This window comes from Trachurus trachurus (genome assembly GCF_905171665.1).
Source record: "Trachurus trachurus genome assembly, chromosome: 18".
In the NCBI taxonomy this organism is placed as follows: domain Eukaryota; kingdom Metazoa; phylum Chordata; class Actinopteri; order Carangiformes; family Carangidae; genus Trachurus; species Trachurus trachurus.
This window is the reverse complement of record NC_139909.1, coordinates 13,314,186-13,336,546: the sequence shown is the minus strand read 5'-3', so window position 1 is coordinate 13,336,546 and position 22,361 is coordinate 13,314,186. Positions and strand designations below refer to the sequence as shown.

General features: G+C 41.0%; 2 protein-coding genes across 2 annotated transcripts; one reads left to right on the top strand and one right to left on the bottom strand.

The window, feature by feature from the left end:
* Positions 1–4,488: 4,488 nt before the first annotated feature.
* Positions 4,489–13,643, top strand: LOC311001890 (complement C1q-like protein 3; the record flags this gene model as incomplete). The annotated part of the gene is made up of 3 exons (XM_083993069.1): positions 4,489–4,501; positions 13,142–13,270; positions 13,363–13,643. Exons 2-3 carry the CDS (start codon positions 13,150–13,152, stop codon positions 13,641–13,643), a joined length of 402 nt encoding a protein of 133 aa, XP_083849195.1. The 5' UTR covers positions 4,489–4,501; positions 13,142–13,149.
* Positions 13,644–16,925: 3,282 nt separating this feature from the next.
* On the bottom strand, positions 16,926–21,651 carry LOC311001889 (E3 ubiquitin-protein ligase TRIM39-like; the record flags this gene model as incomplete). Its single annotated transcript, XM_083993068.1, has 8 exons — positions 16,926–17,297; positions 17,875–18,050; positions 18,365–18,391; positions 18,493–18,640; positions 18,719–18,952; positions 19,166–19,261; positions 19,634–19,897; positions 21,328–21,651. 8 exons carry the CDS (start codon positions 21,649–21,651, stop codon positions 16,926–16,928), a joined length of 1,641 nt encoding a protein of 546 aa, XP_083849194.1.
* Positions 21,652–22,361: the final 710 nt, after the last annotated feature.

Genomic DNA, 22,361 nt, shown 5'->3' with positions numbered 1-22,361 from the left:
AATATAATAATAATGTAACTACTGTTTTCAGTTCAGTATAGCTTTGTTACATTATGCCTGTCTTAAAGCAAGACAAGGGAGTTTGTTAAATTAACTTAGAGACACTTGTATGAGTTTGTATGGTAATACAAGGCACTGATATTTTAAGTCATGGTGTAACAAAAGTGTACTTTCATTTAAAAAGGGGGGGGGGGGTTACTTATCACAACTCACTACTGTGATGTATCAGATTTTGAGTTTTGTATTCTGTGTGACCGTTGTGCCGTTGTTATCAGTGTACCAAGGAATGCTGGGATATGTATGTGAAGTTCCGGTTTTGCACGAGCTGAGTAAAGGTGCCATGTGCAGTAAGAGTCACTGCGTCCTGTGCGTTATTAGGGAAATACACAACACTAACACTATTTTTTTCCATTATGCAGTAATGACTTGACCAAAAATAAATTCAAGTGGGTGTATACAGTATATATTTAAGGTGTTCTATTTCAATTTAAACTGATTCTACTGGATATTTGTTTCCATATGAACTATATAAGGTGTCATCATGATATATGCTATTATTTAATGTATTATAAAAAAGAGTAGCACTTACCCAAAGTTACTTGCTTAGGTTGCAGTAAGACTGAACTGGTCAACATTCTTGTCACCATTGATAATGGGCTGTGGAGACTTGATTATGTTAATGTTTCACTTTCTTTCATTTGGGACACCTCATACATTTGGTGATGTATTATGCTGACTATGCATGCTATATTCACATATTTGGTATCATTGGATTCTGCACAACTCCATCTTTCAAACAAGCCATCATATGTGTTTCTATGACAATCCCTGGCTGAGCAACTACAAAGTAAATGAGAATATTCTGCATAGATATTCTTTTTTTGCATGTCCGCTTATTTAAGGCAAGTGTTTATAGGTCTCTATATGTTACACACATCAAGATATTCACATCCAGTTTTTTCTAATAGGTAAAGGAACTTCCTGGCCACAATTATGTCAAGTTTCAAAGCTGTCAGAGCTTGTGTTATTAATCTACATGAGTTTATGTGTCTTAACTCCCAGACGGCCAGGCTGTATTTTTGTTCTTTTTTAAGTTTGGGGTGTATGACAATATGTATCAATTTAACAATGTTTGCAGTAAAATATTTTAACCTAAGAATCCATTTCATATATGGGAGACCTTGGAGATGAGGAAAAACATTGTTAGGTTTTGTTCTACCTCCGGTAGGGGTATCTCAAAAACTAAAGCCCTTTTTGACAGTTTGTCACTAGCCTATCAGTCAATACTGTAAACCAAAGTCAACAGCTTTAACCACTGACCTATCAGGCCACATAGGTTGAGGCCCCAGCTCCACCATACTATTACCTGATATTACATGTGTTACCTTGTCTTGCTTCAAAACAAGATCAGTCATTTAAGTGAAGATTTCTGCTTCTGATTACAGCAAATACTTTACACATCTATTCATCATAATGGAGCCAAAGTCAATGGGACTAGGGAAGTCAATTGTTTGAACCCATTGACCTATCCAGCCGCATTTCATGATGACTCGGCTCTACCATTACTCCATACTGTCTTACAGTAAATGTGTCACTTTGTCTTGATTCAAAGCTGTGATACAGAACAAGGTCAGTCATATAGGTGAAGCTTTCTGCTATTGATTACGAATAGTTTTCACATCTATTCATCATAACAAATCAAGTTATTCTTCTGCAGATCTCATCAAAAAATGTCTATGTCAAATAGCTCAAAGTATGAGATTTAGCTACTTTAATAGTGGTTTAATTTTCACAGTGATATGTTTGAAAGGGATTGGTCAATAAAGTTTTGAGAAGATATACACTTCATCTGTCAAGAATAAATCACATTGTCACAATGATTTATTGAGAAGAGGTTCATTCATTCACGCTACGCGGGTTTGTAATTACACAGACACATTAATACATTAATTACACAGGAATTCCCTATTGAGTGAAAGAGCACTCCAAAGCACGATGATAAATGGTTTTCTGCTGATTGAATAAAGCCCAGAGAGCTATGGTGGATGGCCGAAAACTGGTTGAAGTTAACCCTAACCCTAAACCTTGCACCTTACTCTTACTGTAACCCCAAGATTAAACCTAACTCTAAGTGTCCAACCCTAAATCTTAACCTAACTCTAACTTTAACCCAAACCACAACTCAGACTAGACCAACCCTAACCCATACAAATCGATTAGCTACTTATGGAAACAAGAAAAACAAGGAAACATACTGTAGGTGAATATTAATTAGAAAAATGTAGATACTGTAAACGCAGAGTTTCCAGGGGAAGTTGGTTCAACATTTTCAAACACAGTCGATCCAGAGTTCTGCATTTGACTTTGACGGTGATTTTTCATGCATGGGAAGTAGGATTTCCTAGTAAAGAAGAAGAAGAAAAGCACTGGCAAAAACAATATGTTCCCAACAGTTTAGGCTGCTTGGCCCTTAATAAGAGAGAAGATAATCCTTGATTCGTCCTGTCAGAAAACACTATGACACACATAAAGGCAGAATATATGAAATGAGTTCAATGTAAAATCTGGACAAGAATGCAGCTGTGTCACTTGACCACAAGAGGAAGCTGTTGCTTACACTCACTTTTGGCAGCCCACCTAACCTTAAAGTCCCCCTCCTGCGACCCTTTTTGGTTATTTTTAAACATTCTCTGTGGTCTTTAAATTGTGATTATGAAGTTTTTAGCCAAAATCACAAAACCTGTGCCATTTCCCAGGGCTCTTCTTCTGCACAGCATCAGCAGCTCATTAGCAATGCACCTCTGGAGGGTGGGCGGAGACTGCGCTGCTCTGCACCCGCCCAGCCACCTCCTCGCACCCCACCCCCCGCTTACTGACAGCTGGACATTGTACAATTACAGATTCAGTTTAGCATAAAACTGCACACTGGGATTCAATCCCAGACTGGAATATAGTCCTTGCTCACGATGCAAGCTGCTCTACCAGGTGAGCTATACCTGTTACACCCTCACAGCGACACCGAGCTGTCAAGCCTTTCACCTCTGAGCCAGATGTAGAGCGGGGCGGGAGCTTGTAGCACTAGTGCCCTCCCCTGGGGTTGTGACGCGTCAACCCCAGTCTCCCTGAAACGGCCAGTTTGAGTCTGCCATTGGTTCACAGCAATTTGAAGGCAGAAAAACTCAGAAATGCAATTTTGCACTTCCTTTTCTGCTGATATGTGCTCTAACACAAGGAAAATGCCACAGGAACATGTGAAAAGCACGGAAAACACGATTCTCATGAAAGGGGGTCTTTAACTCTCCCATTTGTTCTGTTGGGCAAAAAGATGCAAAAAAGAAAAGACATTTAATGGGATAGTTCACCCAAAATTCAAATTTCACTCATTATCTACTCACGCTCATGTCAACTAAGTCCTCCGTGCCTTCTCTGAGTTACGGGGGGGTCCGTGCAGCAGTATTTGTCCATATAATGGTTGTGAATGGATACCAACTTTCTTCGTCCAAAAAGACACATCAAAAAACATCCAAATACCCCCATACTGCTCGTCTGTAATGTCCATCTTGTATTGAAGCTGTTAGCTTCAGAATTAGGCAGTCGGTCTGTGGTGTTTTAAGTTTTTGTTTATTGTATTTATTATGAGGAAGTTCTCATTGAACAATAGATATAAATCTATCTAAAAAACAAGAACGCACCTGTATCACTTGACCACAGGAGGGAGCTGTTGCTTATACACCCACTTTCGGCAACCCACCTAACCCTAACCATCACATTTGTTCTATTTATTCAAAATGAACAAAAAGATGAGAGATAAGAGAGAAATTTGGTTCTCGGGAGCTAAAAGGCCTCTAAAGCAAAACAGAGCTTATCTCAGAAAAAGCACTGAATTATGATCTACTGATACTGAAGCAGGTAAAAATCTGTTAGAATTGACACAGTCAACCAAAGTCGACAGAGCCAAATTAAACAACAAATATATCCCTGTCATAGTCTGAAGACAAAAGTACTTTGTCCTCCATCATCACATAGAGTATATCATTCTAGTGAACCTTCAACAAAACTGTAAATGATTTGCACAAAATTTGGCATAAAAGCAGCTGCAGGTCTGTCATCATCCTCTTTGCAAGTTGAAGAGAAAAAAACACAGTTTAAATGAATTAATGGTTATGGCAAAGTGTGGGCTCCATGTAGGCTACTAAGCCATGTACTGTAAGGTTAGATTGAGGTTTAAGTCATAGTTCAGGTATCACACCCAGAAGATCCGGATGTGCATGTTGATCATGCCATTTAAGGACCCAAGATTTGTTCCAAAGAAATGCAAATGATTGATCCTTAAGTAAGACAGACTGTATAAACTTTGAATAATTGCCATTTGACCTGCCTCCAAATCTGACAATATAAAAACAGCTGCAGGACTCAGGTCGGAGTGAAGACGACCAGAAGTTTGCCTGGCATCCTACCACACATCATCGACCAACAGAGACCAAAGAAAAACTTCTCAAAGGTAGAGTGACATTTAAAAAAAAAAAATAAAGACTTGAAGGATGTACTGACAAACATTTTTCAGGTTTGTCATATGAGGATGCCATGTTCCAACTGTTGGGTATACTTCTGTGCTTGACAGACTTAAATCTTCTGATATTGAGCCCGTTAGTTATTAGGGACCAGCAGCCTAGTAAACAGGAGTGAGGCCCCAGCTGTAGTGTGTTGAGAGAAGGTGTAGATAAAACTTATGAGTGGTTCTTTGGTGAGTGAACAGAATCAGCTAAGATCCAAATCTGTGCTAATAGGCTTTATGCACAGATCCACTCCTTCCTGAAATAAGCCAGCCAACTGATTAAAGCAGATATCAGTGGAATGTTTTTGTTAATATAAGTCCTAAATAGTCCTATTTTCCGTCAGCAATCACTTACATGAAGTATTTCAGCCTAAACACGAGTCTCTCCGTCACTCTGCTCTGCTGTAACCCGAGGAGAAAATTTTCCTTGTGGGATACAAGTGTTATCCAATGAGGAGAGAGAACGGCATGAAGGGCTGTGTGTGCAGCCAAGGGATGCGCGTGAATGTGGTGACGTAGCACGAGGACCAATTGATGCCTGACAAGGGCGGGGGCTGCTAACTCATGGTGCGTTCAAAGAAACTCGTACTTTGTGTTTTTCCTTCCTGTGAAGTCATACCAGTTCGATCTGGTACGAGTTCACGGGTCGGAAGTTACGAGTGGCCGTTATAGGGAACTTTCACAGACAACAGGATGGTAAAAACACGAGCTACGGGTTACCTGGAACGCTACGAAGTCGTAGTTGTGACTTGAAGCTGTAACTTACGGTTTCAAAAGCCTGCCTTGAACGCAGCATTAGCCGAAACGGCCGTGAAGCTGATATCTGCTTTAATCCAGATGTGTCTGACCATTGTTGTGAGGTCAGACACACCTGGATTAATCAGTTGGTCCAATAATGTAAGACAGGTAATAAAGGAGCTGGCTTATTTCAGGAAGTAGTGGATCTGTGCACATATAAGGAAACATCTGTGGTTGGGTTTAGGCTGAGGTTGGGTTATTTGGGGGATACTTATACAATCTCATAAATACTTGACATGTTTTGTTTTCTGTAGAGAAAACCATGGTTGGGTTCAGCGCTAAGATAGAAGAGGGTGGAGCCTATGGACCCTTCAACGAAGAAGTAACTGTGAAGTACAACACTGTGATTACAAACATCGGTGATGCCTACTGTCCATGTACAGGTAAGTCCATCAGATGCAGCCACACTCATAATCACTCATGTTGATTGATTTGTGTGACACAATTAATACATGTGACAATGTCTTGCTTCCACAGGTGTGTTCACTGCACCTATTGCAGGTGCTTATTATTTCTCCTTCTTCTACCATGCTGGAGGAGAACATTTTTCCAGGCTGCTGCTGACCAAGAACGAAGAGCCGGTTGTCATGACATCTGATCATGCATCAGGTGGTGACACTGCTGATAATGGAGGAAATGCAGTGTACTTGCAGCTGCAGAAAGGGGACGAGGTGTATGTGCGCATGCCTGCAGGTGCTCATGTTTGGGCAGCTGGCGGCCACACCACCTTCAGTGGGTTTCTGGTCCACCCGTCTTAGAGTCAATGTCTCCAGGGAGAAAAAAAGGCAAAAACCTGAAATAAATGATGAGTGTGTCTTACAATGAATTTTAATTGGAACAGGTGTCATGTCTGATCAAAATAAATCACCATAATGCAAATCAAATGAGTCTTGACTGGTTCTGTTACTGTTTCATGTCTGGGAACTGATACGTTTCTTATATATCAATAACTCAGTCCTGAAAAACTAGAGATGATTATGAGTCACAAGGAAATAATTAAGGAATACCATACCGATGAATCTAACCATTGATTCATAATTGTTGTGGAGCAGAGAAATGATCAGTGTAGTTATTATTAGGAACCTCACGGATGTTGGTGGTGTTTATCACTTTATTCTTCTTGATTCCAATGTTTACGAAGCTCACACCCCGGCTGAACCCGAACAAGCCTGTGGCATGATAAAATTTCTGCGAAAAAATGTTCTTTTGCTGCTGTGGTCAATTTAGAAAAAAAAAACCTTAAGGTCTGCGTCTCAGGAGGCAAACCACAGGGAAATCAGTTACCCTTGATCTTGATGCAAAGTAGATCCTTAATCTCAAGTTTGCTTTCAATTCCTGTCACTGTCAGGACAAACAGTTAGTGGACCAATTCAAGTTTTTAAAATATGCTGGTGGAAATACATTTGATCTCTTTTCAATTATTCCTAGATAAATTAATAATGTTAAACTACATGAATTTGGCAGATATGATAGTTTCCAGGCTAGAAGTCCAGTTGCATTCGATTTAAATTTCCTTGAGATAACTATGACCCAAGACAAATGAGAATATTCACAGGCTTATTGTTGCTATTGATTACAGCAGAGGAGGCTGGTCCATTGAGGCAGAGGAGGTTGGTCCTCCTCTATTTTTGAGAGGCAAAAGGAAAATTTATTTTTTATTTAAGAAAGAGTAACTGGTTGAAATAAATCATTACCAAATCACAGTATAATTTATAAAATATTATATATGTATTTTATCATAAAAAAAGTTTGTTTTTTGGAAGAAAATCCACTTAAAACGGCTCAACTGCGCCGCCAGCAGGCTCAGGAGACAGAGCAGGCTGTGTGAGGAGCAGGGAGCAGGAAGGTGGGGGCTCTACGGAGGTGGCAAGATTTTTACCTCCCTAACTGGCCTCGGGGCGGGATCTTCTTCCATTGACTCAATGCATTTAGGATGTCTTCATCCTGACCTGTGATTGGCTAAGACACGTAAAATGACGTCATGACGGAGGAGGCTCTTCTGTACCAATCAGCAATCAGAACACAAGATTGACAGCAGGTTGGTCCAATGACAGTTCTCCAACCCCCCTTGGTTACTGTTGCTATGTGCGCCAAACTTTCACTCCCAGCCGTGCTGCTTATGTTGCTCCTAGCACAAGAAATACGGAGTTTTCAGAGATATTGACATCGATTTGAAAGGAAATATCAGCAGATTTCTGGATAAACTGTTAGGAGATATCAGAGAGAAGCAGTCAGAGAGATTGTTAATAGTTTTCAGTTACGTGACCTGGGCAGCTGGAGGGTAAACAAAGACACGACCGGACTTTTTTTTTTTTTCTCCGCCATCAGCTCAGGTAAAAGCATAGCTATATCTAAGAGGTAAAAGCCAAATATGGATGTAATTTGAGTGGAACACTTTGTTTTGTTATTAATAATTACAGATTTTCATGGTTTTTGTTTTTCCTTTTTAAATCAGAGGGTGTAAATCCCCACTGTGGCATTTACAGGTGTTGAACACTGGCCTGCTTTTTTTTTTTTTTACATCCCACATCCAAGATCATGGCTCTGTCTTTTTCATTAGGCCTGTGTTAATCTGAAAACAGTAAGATTTAATAAAATTATGTTGTTTTTAAGAAATCTTGTAAGACATTGTTTTACTGTTTAATTTTCATTGAATATAATAAAGTAGGGAGAAGTAGTGCTATAAAATAAAATGAGGCCGTGGACTGGTGTTCCTCCTGTCCTCCCTAATTTTTTCAGTCACCAGCCGCCACTGGATTACAGCAAATACTTTTCACATCTATTCATCATAACAAATTCAAAGTTATTCTTCTGCAGATCTTGTCAAACTGGCCTATATAGGTTTGGAACTGGTTCTAGCTGGATTTTCCAGCAGATTGACTTAAACTGAGCAATTGGAGGTGAAGGTCCATTACCAATGAGTAGTCGTCAAAAAAGCTGATAGATTCGAATTTCTAAAAAATAAACACAAAAACTGCAAGTTTAATTTCTACTACTGGTGCTTTCATCTTCCAAATGCAGGATTACATTACAAAGTGTAAATTTTCACAGAAACCAATCACTGTTGCATCTGGAGAACAGCCTGGACTTTCACTAAACACAACAGCATTGAACGAAGCGTAGCATGTCAACCAGGTTATTCCTGTGTCAAATACCTCAGGAGCTCAAAGTATCAGATTAGCTCCATTAATAGTGGTTTAATTTTCACAGTATGTTTGAAAGGGATTGTCAATAAAGTTTTGAGAAGATATACACTTCACTTGTCAAGAATAAATCACATTGTCACAATCATTTATTGAGAGGAGGTAAAAATAAATAAATAAATAAAAAAAACAGCCAGAGACAGAGACAGTGTGGCCTTATGGCTACTCGGGTTTGTTATTACACAGACACATTAACACATTACTTACACCGAAATTGCCTATTGAGTTAACAAGCACTCCAAAGTACGATGATAAATAGTTTTCTGCTGATTGAATAAAGCCCAGAGAGCTACAAGTGGTGGATGACCAGAAAACTGCAGGCCAGTGGTAAACTGGTTGAAGTTAACCCTAACCCTAAACCTCGCACCTTACTCTTACTGTAACCCCAAGATTAAACCTAACCCGAAGTGTCCAACCCTAAGTCTTGACTGTAAGGTTAAACCTAACTCTAAGCCTTTAACCCAAACCACAACTCTTAAAAACATACTCTGCCACCTACAACCTATACCCTAACTGTAACCCATACAAATCGATTAGCTTCATATGGAAACAAGAAAAACAAGGAAACATAGGTGAATATTGATTAGATAAATGTAGATATACTGTAAACGCAAAGTTTCCAGGGGAAGTTGGTTCAACATTTTCAAACACAGTCGATCCAGAGTTCTGCATGTGTACAATGTGTTTGAAGGTGTTGTAGCGCCCCCTACTGTTTAATTTCCATCTTGTTGTTGCTGTTTGTGTTTTCTACATTCCCTTCATCACTTCATTTGTAATAAAAAATAAATAAAACTAAGGAGCTTTTATACAACATCAAGGCGTTAGTACTAGTTACACCTGCTGTGCTCATCATTGCCGGTGCAAGTGTCAGATACAGAGTCCACTGTGTGTGTGAGTTGGTGCGTTGGTGGTTGAGTCAGAGGCAAGTAATATCACTCTGTCAGTGCTTTACGACATGTACAGTACAACACACTTTGATAAACCATCATCCCAGTGGTGCTTTGTAACTTTTCATGACATGTTGTGTCTCATTTCACAATCCTCAGGAATCAAGAAAAAAAGAAAATTTAAAAAAAAATCATGTTTAGTGGTTTCTGTTGATTCAGTGAAGAGTGGGACATTTAGAGGAGTCTTTGAAACAGGAGCAGGAGCAGAGTTCGGGCTGGTAGTAGCTAAAGTAAAGGACAGTTCAGCACGAATATGTCTCCATTATACAACATGGTGTAAGGCAGTTGCTACGTCGGCCTGTTGACAACTTTAGTGAAGACTGAAAAATCACAACATTTCTTCAATTCTCCAAATGAAGTTTCCAGAGGGTGAAATCTAATTTTAAAGTACAAAAAAAATCATATTTTCATCTTTGAACACCATCAAGTCAACAAACTATAATTTTTTCCAAGATTGATTGATGAATAATTCTTTGAAAAAATGATCATACTGGGAACAACATCGAGAAAAACTGAGATCACAGTGTTTTGGTTTGTTCGGGCTAGGTCTTCATTTTATATATTAAATGTACAAAAGTTCCTAAAGTATTGTGGCTACATTTTTGTGAAAGTTGCACAACTGTAGCACATACAGTTGATGTGTCAGGAATTTTCAACACACACACACACCCACCCATGAGGATCATTGACATGTGCTTGGAGTACCAAGCTTGGAGACCTTTGTGCAAAAATGATTTTTCATGCATGGGAAGTAGGATTTCCTCGGAAAAAGAAGAAGAAAAACACTGGCAAAAACAATAGGTTCCCAACAGTTAAGGCTTCTTGGCCCCTAATAAGAGAGAAGATAATCCTTAATTTGTCCCGTCAGAAAGCACTATGACACACATAAAGGCAGAATATATGAAGTGAGTTACTGTAAATGTAATATCTGGACAAGAATGCAGCTGTGTCACTTGACCACAAGAGGAAGCTGTTGCTTACACTCACTTTCGGCAGCCCACCTAACCTTAACTCTCCCATTTGTTCTGTTTATTCAAAATCGGCAAAAAGATGCAAAGCAAGAAAAGAAAAGACATCTAATAATGTCAAGAGTTAAAATCTGGTTCTCGGTAGCTAAAAGCCTCTAAAGCGAAACCAAACCTAGCCCAGAAAAAAGCAGTGAATTATGATACTGATGTTGAAACAGGTAAATTCTGTAATCTAATCTAATCTGTTAAAATTGACACAGTAAGTCAAACAAAGTCTGCAGAGCCACAAATGTGCCTCAAGGAGAATTAAAGAGTAACTAAACCCCTCAGTTTTGGCTGACGTGCGTCTAAACTGGAAATTTTAAAAATGCCTCGATTATGGGCGGGGCTCCAGGAGCAGTTAAGACACGCCCACTCTCCAACAGCGGCCACATTAGCACGGCAGCACGGCAGCCATCTCGGTCGTGTCTTCACACACCCGCATCATTACGCGGCCGTTGTGGCATTTGCCCATATTGCCCTATGGCCAGTCCGTCACTGGTCCTAATCCTCAACACACCTGGTGATGTTTCCATCTTTATTATTTGTAACTGGACAGAGACGGTAGACTGCATCAGTCAGACCATTTGAATAACTTTCACTCCGTTATCTCTTCCAAATGTTGTGTTACAATTGAGTATTTACAAAGTACACTTCTGCATTATTCTAAAGTCATACAGGGGATAGTAAGCTGAGTAAGTACACTTACACAATTAAAGAAATGAACACATTTCTTCTCAATGTGTGTAGGTTATAATGAATGCCATAGGCTCTGGACCTACTTCACCCACTAACTTTATTTTACATGCAGTGTACCTTATCATAATGATGATTTTCTTCGGCCAAGACTGTTTGCTTCAGAATTAGGCAGTCGGTCTGTGGTGTTTTAAGTTTTTGTTTATTGTATTTAATGTAAGGAAGTTCTCATTGAACAATAGATGTAAATGTATCTAAACAAGAATGCACCTGTACCACTTGACCACAGGAGGGAGCTGTTGCTTATACACCCACTTTCGGCAACCCACCTAACCCTAACCATCACATTTGTTCTATTTATTGAAAATGAACAAAAAGATGAGAGATAAGAGAGAAATTTGGTTCTCGGGAGCTAAAAGACTCTAAAGCAAAACCGAACTTATCACAGAAAAAGCACCGAATTATGATCTACTGATACTGAAACAGGTAAAAATCTGTTAGAATTGACAGTGAACCGAAGTCTACGGAGCCAATTTAAACAACTTTGAAATATATCCCTGTCATAGTCTGAAGACAAAAGTACTTTAGTGAACCTTCAACAAAACTGTAAATGATTTGCATAAAATTTGGATTTTGTTCAAGATGGGTGATCATAAAACATACATCTGAATACCATAGTTACAAAGAAATGTGATAGGGTTAATCAATGACTAGAGAAAAGCAAATTGCCGTTGCTTTAACCTTGTTACTTTTGTATAGTCGTTGGGTGTCATCAATGTGCCACATTTTTAATTTACTACGTTTATTTCAGATTTTTCTCATCAGAGATTCATTCAGTTTTGTTTGACGCTCCAGTTCATCCATACAAAGGGTCAAACATGGAGACTGAATCTGGCCCTGATCCTCAACATGAAAATCAAGGGACATTGTATGGAAAGTGTGAAAACTTTTTTGTTGAAGTATATTTTTGGGGAGGCAGAGGGAGGGGGAATGACATGCAGCAAAGGCCCGACCGATGTGGGATTTAAACCAGAGCCAGCTGCAGAGTAGCCTCAACACATGGGGAACCTGCTCTACCCCACTGAACTAAACAGCTCCAGAAAGTGTGAATCTTTTTAAAATCAATCTGGCCCCCGCTATTAAACAATATAGCTAAAAGCAGCTGCAGGTCTGTCATCATCCTCTTTGCAAGTTGAAGAGAAAAAAACACAGTTTAAATGAATTAATGGTGATGGCAAAGTTTGGACTCCATGTAGGCTACCATGTAAGGTATCACACCCAGAAGATCTGAATGGGCATGTTGATCATGCCATATAAGGACCCAAGATTCATTCCAAAGAAATGCAAATGATTGATCCTTAAGTAAGACAAACTGTAAACTTTGAATAATTGCCATTTGACCTGCCTCCAAATCTGACAATATAAAAGCAGCTGCAGCTCAGGACGGAGCGGAGACGACCAGAAGTTTGCCTATAGCATCCTACTACACGTGACCAACCTACAGAGACGACAAAAAACTTCTCAAAGGTAGAGTGACATTTTTTTTGAAAGTAAAGACTTTTAAGGATGTAGCCTACTGAAGAACAATTTTAAGGTTTGTTATATGTGAGGATGCCATGTGACAACTGTTGCGTACATACTTGTGCTTATGACAGACTTAAATCTTCTGATATTGAGCCCATTAGTCATCCAAGGGACCAGCAGCCTAATAAACAGGAGTGAGGCCCCAGCTGTAGTGTGTTGAGAGCAGGTGTAGATAATAACTTATTAGTGGGTCCTTGATGAGTGAACAGAATCGGCTAAGATCCAAATCTGTGTTAACTGTCTCACAGAAACTAGAAAGAAACATCTGTGGTTGGGTCTAGGCTGAGGTTGGGTTATTTGGGAGGTACTTATACAAACTCATAAATATTTGACATGTTTTGTTTTCTGTAGAGAAAACCATGGTTGGGTTCTTTGCTAAGATAGAACAGGGTGGAGCCTATGGACCCTTCAACAGTGACGTAACCCTGAAGTACAACACTGTGGTTACAAACATCGGTGATGCCTACTGTCCATCTACAGGTAAGTCCATCATGCAGCCACACTCATAATCACTCATGTTGATTGATTTGTGTGACACAATTAATACATGTGACAATGTCTTGTTTCCACAGGTGTGTTCACTGCACCTATTGCAGGTGCTTATTATTTCACCTTCTTCTACCATGCTGGAGGACAACATATAGGCAAGCTGCGGCTGACCAAGAACAACGAGGTGATTGTCGAAACATCTGATCATGCATCAAGTGGTGACTCTGCTGATAATGGAGGAAATGCAGTGTACTTGGAGCTGCAGAAAGGGGACGGGGTGTGTGTGCGCATGCCTGCAGGTGCTCATGTTTGGGCAGCTGGTGGCCACACCACCTTCAGTGGGTTTCTGGTCAACCCGTGTTAGAATCGATGTCTCCAGTAAAAAAACATGAAATAAATGATGCATCTGTCTTACAATGAAATTTCTAAATGAAACAGGTGTCATGTCTGATCAAAATAAATCACCATAATGCAAATCAAATGAGTCTTGACTGGTTATATTACTGTTTCATGTCTGAGAACTGATACGTTTCTTATTAATCATCAATAACTCAGTCCTGAAAAACTAGAGATGATTATGAGTCAAAATTAAGGAATATCATACCATTGAATCTAACCATGGATTCAGAATTGTTGGCACAGCAGATAAATGATCAGTGTAGTCATTATTAGGAACCTCTCGGATGTTTGTTGGTGTTTTTCACTTTCTTCTTTTCCTAATGTTAAGGTTGTGGGTTTGATTCCCATGTTGACAGAGACCACACTCCGGCCCAACCCTAACACAACTATGGTACTATGAATTTTGGGCCAAAACATTTTCTAGTTTAAATTATTTTGCTGCCATCATGGTCAATTTAGAAAAAAAATCCTCTAAGGTCTGCATCTCAGGATGCAAACCACATGGAAATTAGTCACCCTTGATCTTAATGCAAAGTAGATGTTAATCTCAAGTTTGCTTTCAATTCCTGTCACTGTTGGGACAAAGAAAACCCATCTGTCATGGACACAAACAGTTAGTGAACCAATTAAAGTTTTTAAAGTATGCTGGTGGAAATACATTTGATCTCTGCTTTGTTTTACACAAACACATAAGTGTCATAGGTTTTAAATAATTGAAATCATTAGAGATATTTATGCACAAAGTTACCTCCTTGACATTTGGTGACTTTAAGTAGTCCATAAATAAATATATTTTCCACATGTGATGATCTGATGCAGCAGTTTACTGTACACTGTTCATTAAAGTTTTATTCTGCAGTTTTCATTCCTGGCGTCACATGGTTGGTGTGGAAAAAAGTGTCCTCTTCAAACGCCAATGCAAAGCACATGGAAACATGGACGGCCTGTCACGGCTGATGCAAAAGGTTTTGCAAAACCAAAGGGTTCTGGGTCAAAAGCACAACAACTAATCCACTTCATTAATACTAAACCTTATCCCCAAAGAAACACCAATTGAAACAAGGCATTATTAGGCCCGAGCGGCGAGTAGCACTCGCCGGAGGGACTATTGAAATCGCGTTGTTTTTTATTATTATTATTATTCTTATTATTCCGTCACCTAAATGCCCCAATTTGGCCCCTTTCCCGACTTCGAAAATGCGTGAACTTTTGCCCGGACGTCCGGCCTGATCCGAAATTCGATATATGTGGCGGTCGCACATGTCCGACGCGACATGGCGAAATAGCGCCCCCTACAAATTTTAAAAAGTCCCATAGACAATTTTGCTTACTTTGGCGTAGACCAACAAAATTCGGTACACATATGTACCATACCCAGATATACAAAAAAGCCTCTTAATGTCATGGTGAAATGTCAACAGGAAGTCGGCCATTTTGGTTTTGATTTTTCCCGCCTAAAACTAATTCCTCCCACAGCGTTCGCCCGATCAAGTTGAAATTAGGTACACAACATCGTCAGACCTAGCTGAGCTTATCTTGTGCTCCGTGAGTCCGTAGGTCAAAGGGCGTGGCTTCCAGCGCTCAATTAACTTTGGCGTGCTCGCCATGTAATACGATTGGCTCTCACGCCCACATACTTCATCCAATCAACTTCAAACTTGCTGGACATGATGATGGCTTCGCCCTGAACGTCCCGATATATTAACTTCCCACGTAACTCATAGCGCCCCCCGGTGGTAACAGGAAGTGAACTAAAATTCATTAAAAATACATAGTTGACCCCATCAACTTCATTCCACTTCTAAAACATGCAGAACCAGTTGGTGAAGCTACATTATGAAGACTGTGAAGCTACGAGTAATGGCGTCCCTGTGGGGGCGTGGCTACCATCAATTCCTCGCCATGAAAATACGTTTGGCTTTTTGATGGCTTTAATGAACTCGTATCATCATGAAATTTGATACACAGGTCCAGGATGGAGACCTCTTCCATCTGATAGGGGTGTCGCTCATGTGGCCCCCTAGTGGAAACCGGAAGTGCCATTTTTTGCATCAACATTGTCCGATTTCCACGAAACTTCACATGTGTGATGAGGGGCTGACCCTGAACACACCTGCACGCATCTCATTACTGCCCCCTAGTGGACGAACCTTTAACTGCTCATAACTCCCTCATGCTTTGTCCGATTTCCACGAAACTTCACATGTGTCATGAGGGGCTGACCCTGAACACACCTGCATGCATCCCATTACTGCCCCCTAGTGGACGAACCTTTAACTGCTCATAACTCCCTCATGCTTTGTCCGATTCACTCCAAACTTCACATGTGTGATGAGGGGCTGACCCTGAACACACCTGCACGCATCCCATTACTGCCCCCTAGTGGACGAACCTTTAACAGCTCATAACTCCCTCATGCTTTGTCCGATTCACTCCAAACTTCACACGAGTGATGAGGGGCGGCCCCTGAACGCACCAGACCACATGCGGTGACTGCCCCCTGGTGGATGAACGAAACATTGCATTTTTGGCCTCCTTCCAGGTTTTTTCTCCATTTCTGCTCCGCGCCACAGCCCCGGCGTGCCTCAGGCCCCGCGGTGGCATGGGCAGCGAGGGCCGCCATCGCCGCTTGCGGCTTTAATTTTAATATTGTTATTTTATGTGGTACCAAGGGTTAAAGGTGTAATCAGCTGGGTTTAAAGTAAATCAGCACCCCCTGGTTGCATAATGTTTAAACTCAGATACAAGTGTGTATTGCAAATATATCGTACTATATTCAGCTGCCACTGGGAATTTATACTTCTTTTTTATGCTCCTGCAGAAAAAAATACATAATAAAGCAGCAAATACTTAATATCTTCTATTAAGATTAAAGCTTTTGCACATAATGATATTTTAAATGATTTTTTAAAAGGCAACATTGGTTGAAAAGTAAGTAAAAAATAAATTAAAACCTTTATGAATTCATATTTTACTCTGTCTGTCTGTCTACAGCACCCATCCCCCCCACTCATAAACAGCCACTGGTCACAGTTGTGTTACAGATCGTACTTCTACAGTAAAATACTTAAGGCAGAGGATTAAATAATAAAAAGTTAAAGTTAAAGGTTATCGGTGTATTGTCTTATTGAGATCTTTGGGAGGTGTTGATGACGATACAGTAGAAACCCAAGTAAAGAGGACTTCACGTCAAAATCAGTTCTGTTAGTGAAAATATCCCCTCTTTTATGACTTAGACTCTTTACGTCTAAGTCTCGTGATTGACAGCTCTGATGACCAACGGCGCCGTGTTCTTCCCTTCGTCACAAACGCCTGGGCTGAAGAAGGGGAAGATCCTCTCAGAGAACAAACACCCAGTGAAGGTGTACATGTGAGACCTGCTGTCCACATTGAAGAACGACACCGTCCCCGCCTCGTAATCCACAAACACCCCGACGGTCTGCGGCTTCTCCGTCAGAGAGAGACGGACCGAGGGCGAGTCCAGAGCTCGGTACTCGTCCCCGTTCCTCAGCCGCACCGTCCAGTAGCCGTTCTCCGGCTTGGAGGTGATCATCCCCTTCCTGTTGACGGACTCTTTGACCACGCCCATGTCCCAGTAGGTCTTTGTCCCTACGGCAACCTGAGAGACGAAACATATGAAGGGTTAAAATCAAGAACACTTTAAAGGAGGATGTTTGAGTGTTTATTGTCCATCGGGTGTTGGACATCTTTCTGGCCACAAGAGGGCAGTACATAATCATGTCAGCATCAAATGGAAATTTGGCTTTTTATCCATCCAAAAAAGAATTTGTCGGTCACATAAGGCTGATGAACCTCTCCAAAGTCGTGACAGAAACACAAATGAAATAAAAACAGCCAATCTGAGTATTTAAATCAAAGTGCAAAGGCACTATAAGGGCAGCAGGACCAGGGAGTAAAATCTGTTTATGTTTATCTCATTTTTGGCACACGACTGGATCTGGAGAGCACAGAAACTCCTGAGTGGTCAAAGTGGAGACATTTTTGCAGGTTTGTTGGACTTAACCGTCTCAGCAGCTGAAGTTAAAAGCTTTTGTCCTGATTTATCCCTAATTTGTGGGGAAAAAAATACCAGCAGAAAGTATTTGTTTTCTCACTTTGGACCAGAACTAATCTGTTGCATCTTTTAACTCATGGTCGCTGTGATAAAGTCTTCCGTCATCAGCAAAGAAACAGACCTGGAAGTAGAACCTCCCGGACAGGAAACCTCTCTTGCCGAGCACGCAGATGACGGGGTCGAAGCGTTGGGGGTTATCTGGAACGAGATGCAGCAGCTCGCCACGGCCCGCCTGCTTTCCGTCGGCTGATAGGACGATGTTCGGATGGGCTGTGTGCGGGTCTAACACCACGTCAACTATATGGAGAGAAGATGTGGAATATTTCCTACTACTGAGATGTCTTTTACTCATTCTTGCACATGTTCTTGCCTTTTAGTCAATCAAATAATTTTGGCAACACAGATTTTGTCTGCAGAAAAATTTGACACTCCTGCTACACATTGTGTTGCATGCAGCTCATTGACATCACTGTCCACAGGTCAGGTTAATAGTCATCACACAAGCTGCTGTCTTTCAAAAGTGTCCTTCAGTCAGACAACCACAAGAGGGCGACAAAATAGTGTTGAATCATATTTGATCCATGTCCTGTGGCAAGCCTGGGAGACGGTACCTGCATATTTCTGCATCCTCTTCATCTCTGTCAGAAGAGAATAAAAGATGATTAGTTTTAAGATGAATCAAAACTCTTGTGAATGAATTTGTCAATAACTCCTACATTAATAATCCAGTTCTCTTTACCTTCTTTCTTCAGGCTGTTCAGCTCCTTCTTCAGGGTGTCGTCCACTTTGGACAGCGCTCTCCTCACGGCCCCCACGCAGAGTTCAGGGTGGACACCGATTTCTGCCCACTCTCTGGTGGGTGGGGGTGATGTAAGAGAAGGCAACCTCTGTGAAAAAGACAAAATCAGCGATACAGGGACTGACTTTCTACTGTTCGTCACCACAGTTTGAAGCTGATCTTTAACCTGTAAGATGTGCAGATGGTCCTCAGAGCTCCTCAGCTCCTCCAGCTCCGTGTTCCTCCTCTGCAGCTCTGTGACTTCCTGCTGCAGCTCGTCGATCAGCTCCTCTGCCCTCCTCTCTGACGCTTTCTGCTTCTCCTTGATCTCATTGTTGACTTCGACTCGTCGATCCTCCATGGCGCGAGTCAGAGACATGAAGAGACGGTCGCTCTCCTTCATCTCCCTCTCTGCACTCGCCTGCGTGAAGAAACAAAGATGTGAATATGTAAAGCCAAAAAGGACGGAGATGAAACCTCTCGCACAAACCGGGCCATGTGTTACAATTATTAAGCTTCAGTAAAGAGTGGTGCTCTTTTTATTATTGGAGTTGGATAAGAAATATCTGGCCATGATGTGATCTCTATACCGGATCAATTAAATGTCCAACCTGAGGCAGATGTGTGAACTCACCGTGCTGAGCTTCAGGCAGTTTTTGACCTCCTCTACTTTCTTCAGTCGCTCCTGGATCATCTGCTGAAAACCTGCCTCAGTCTTCTCCATTTGGACCTAAACAGACAGAAAGGGAGACAAAAAGACATAAACAGGGAAAGTGTCATATTAGACATACAAATGAACTACACGTTTCAAAAAAGAAGGTATTTTGAGTGTTTTGAATGTAATCAAATCCACAATAGGCCTCAGTTCCTCACTATTACACACATACTGTATGGATGGCCTGTAGCCAGAAAGAGATCCTAATCCTTTGATCTCGTGTCTGTTGAACTTTCACTTTCACACTCTACAGTATGCAGCCTAATTATAAACCAGACCAGTAATGTTCACTAGAAATTTCCGTAATGTATTTTTTTCATCCAAGGTCAATAAACCACCTTGCACCTTGAACCCTGGTAATAGACTAGCCTATACTATCTTATGTACCTTCCTCTCCCGACTCTCGTCCTCTATCGTAACAGCCCGGTGGTCTTTGTGCTCGGTCTCGGTGCAGAACCGGCACACGCACTTCTGTTCGTCCCTGCAGAACATCTCCAGCAGCCTCTCGTGCTTCTTGCACATCCTGTCCTGCAGGTTCTTCACCGGCTCGATCAGCTTGTGCAGCTTCAAGGTGGAGACGTTCTGGTGCGGCTCCAGGTGAGCGCCGCAGTAGGACGTCAGACACACCAGACAGGACTTCAGGGCCTTCACCTGCAGGGCCGTTGTATAGGGGAGAAAGGTGATGATAACTCTAGGGGCCCAGCGCCCAGTGGGGCCCATAAAAAACCCCAGTAGTCTAATCTTTGTATGACTGATTTATTCTGCGTAAGACCCTGACTAATACTCATAGTACACTGTAAAAACTCAACATCTTTCCAAGAATATTTGTCTTATTTCTTGTCCAAATGTCTCATTTCTAGTCAAAACTAATCTCTTTCCACTTAAAATAAGACTTGTCACCTAAAAATTAACTTGTTTTTAGACAATTTTCACTTAAATTCACAATAAATAGAAAAATCTGCCAGTGAAAGTAAGTTTTTTGTGCTTGTAATAAGGTAGAAAAACTTGCTCCACTATCAGATTTTTTCTACTTATTTCAAGTGAAAATCTGCTTGAAAGAAGTAAAAAGTGTCTAAAAACAAGCTACTTTTAATATGATGTGTCTTATTTTAAGTAGAGTGAGATTTGTTTTGACTAGAAATAAGACAAATATTCTTGCTAAGATACTTGAGTTTTTGCAGTGTAATGCAACAAAGAAGGCTAAATAAAAAACGATAATACATACGTAGTCTAAGAAAAAAAAAGGAAAAGTTAGGGGCCCTCTTTAGTATTCTTTAAAGGGATAGTTCACCCTAGAATGATATTTCGCTCATTATCTACTCACCCTCATGTTGACTAAGGGCTGGAAGAATTATCAGAGTCCACCGTCCCTTCTCTGAGTTACAGGGGGTCTCGGCGTAGCAGTGAATTTCAATGCAACGGTTGCAAAGGGACACCGGAGCTCTTCGTAAAAAAACACACACAAAAAAACATCCAAATACCTCCATGATGCTCGTATGTAATGTCCGTCTTGTGCTGCAGCCCCAAATTGCGTAATTGTCCCGAAAAAAATTAAATAAGTCTATATTTTAAGCTTGTTTGTAGCGGAAGCTTCTCGTCTTCTTCTTCTTCTTCTCCTCTTCCTGGTCCGTCCAAATATCGCGTGATTCGCAGTAACCGCAATGACGCCGGCGCAAATCACGCGATATTTGGACGGACCAGGAAGAGGAGAAGAAGAAGAAGACGAGAAGCTTCCGCTACAAACAAGCTTAAAATATAGACTTATTTAATTTTTTTCGGGACAATTACGCAATTTGGGGCTTCAGCACAAGACGGACATTACATACGAGCATCATGGAGGTATTTGGATGTTTTTTTGTGTGTGTTTTTTTACGAAGAGCTCCGGTGTCCCTTTGCAACCGTTGCATTGAAATTCACTGCTACGCCGAGACCCCCTGTAACTCAGAGAAGGGACGGTGGACTCTGATAATTCTTCCAGCCCTTAGTCAACATGAGGGTGAGTAGATAATGAGCGAAATATCATTCTAGGGTGAACTATCCCTTTAAGGGGGCCCAGAATTCCTAGCAACGGCCCCGTTCACCTGCATCGATGTAGTGGCACAGACGTCACACACCACCTCGCCCGGTTGGGCTGCGGACAGCGGCAAGGCAGATGAACAGACTACCATCTTCCTGAACGTGTCCGCCAGCTCTTTGAAGGCCGTGTTGATGCTTATTTCAGGCCGGGGAGCGAACGACTTGTTACAGGTGGGACACTGGCAGACATCGCTGCTGTCCCACGCACCCTGGATGCAGGTTTGGCAGAAGTTGTGTCCGCAGGGAGTGGTGACCGGGTCGGTAAACACCTGCTGACAGATGGCGCACTGGAACTGCTTTTCTGGTAACATGCTGCCAGCAGACGCCATTATCTACGATGAAATCAAATAGGGAAGTTAAGTGATCAGGTGCCTTAGGAGGAGGAACTTTGGGAGAGGAAGTATCACAAATGCAAAGATTTATATCAACAAAACAAACACAGAAATCAAAACTAGAAAGAATACCAACTCTCAAAAACACATAACATCTACTACTATATCAGTGTACCTGTCTAATGAAGTAGGCTACATTCGTAAATATAGGAAACTATGCATGCCTTACACCCTGCACTGTTTGGTGTGCAGTATTAGCCATTGTAGTTTTGACAGCACAAGAAAACCACCAGACACACCCAATGCTTTTCACAGAAAATATTCACAAGGTTACAATCACTACACACACCCTGCTGCCATGAAGGTCTCACTGTGATATCTGCTTGTTGCAGTGCGAAATCACGTGATCATGTCCTTCCCACATAACTTAACGTCTGAGACTGCAATAAGCAATGTAAAAAAAAATAAAAAAAATCAACATTGTAACCCAAGTAGTAACAAAACTGCCCAAAGATTATGCAAATGTATGCTAAAACTATCCCATATCCTTCGTAAATGCACGATATCACAACATCAAACCTAACCTAGCAATTAGCCTTACATTAGCATTTTATTTTGTGTGTTATTCACATGAATTGTTGTTTAAAATATTCCCAATTTACATTAAAAATGCACGATAGTATTTTGTGTCATTTCAAATATGTCTA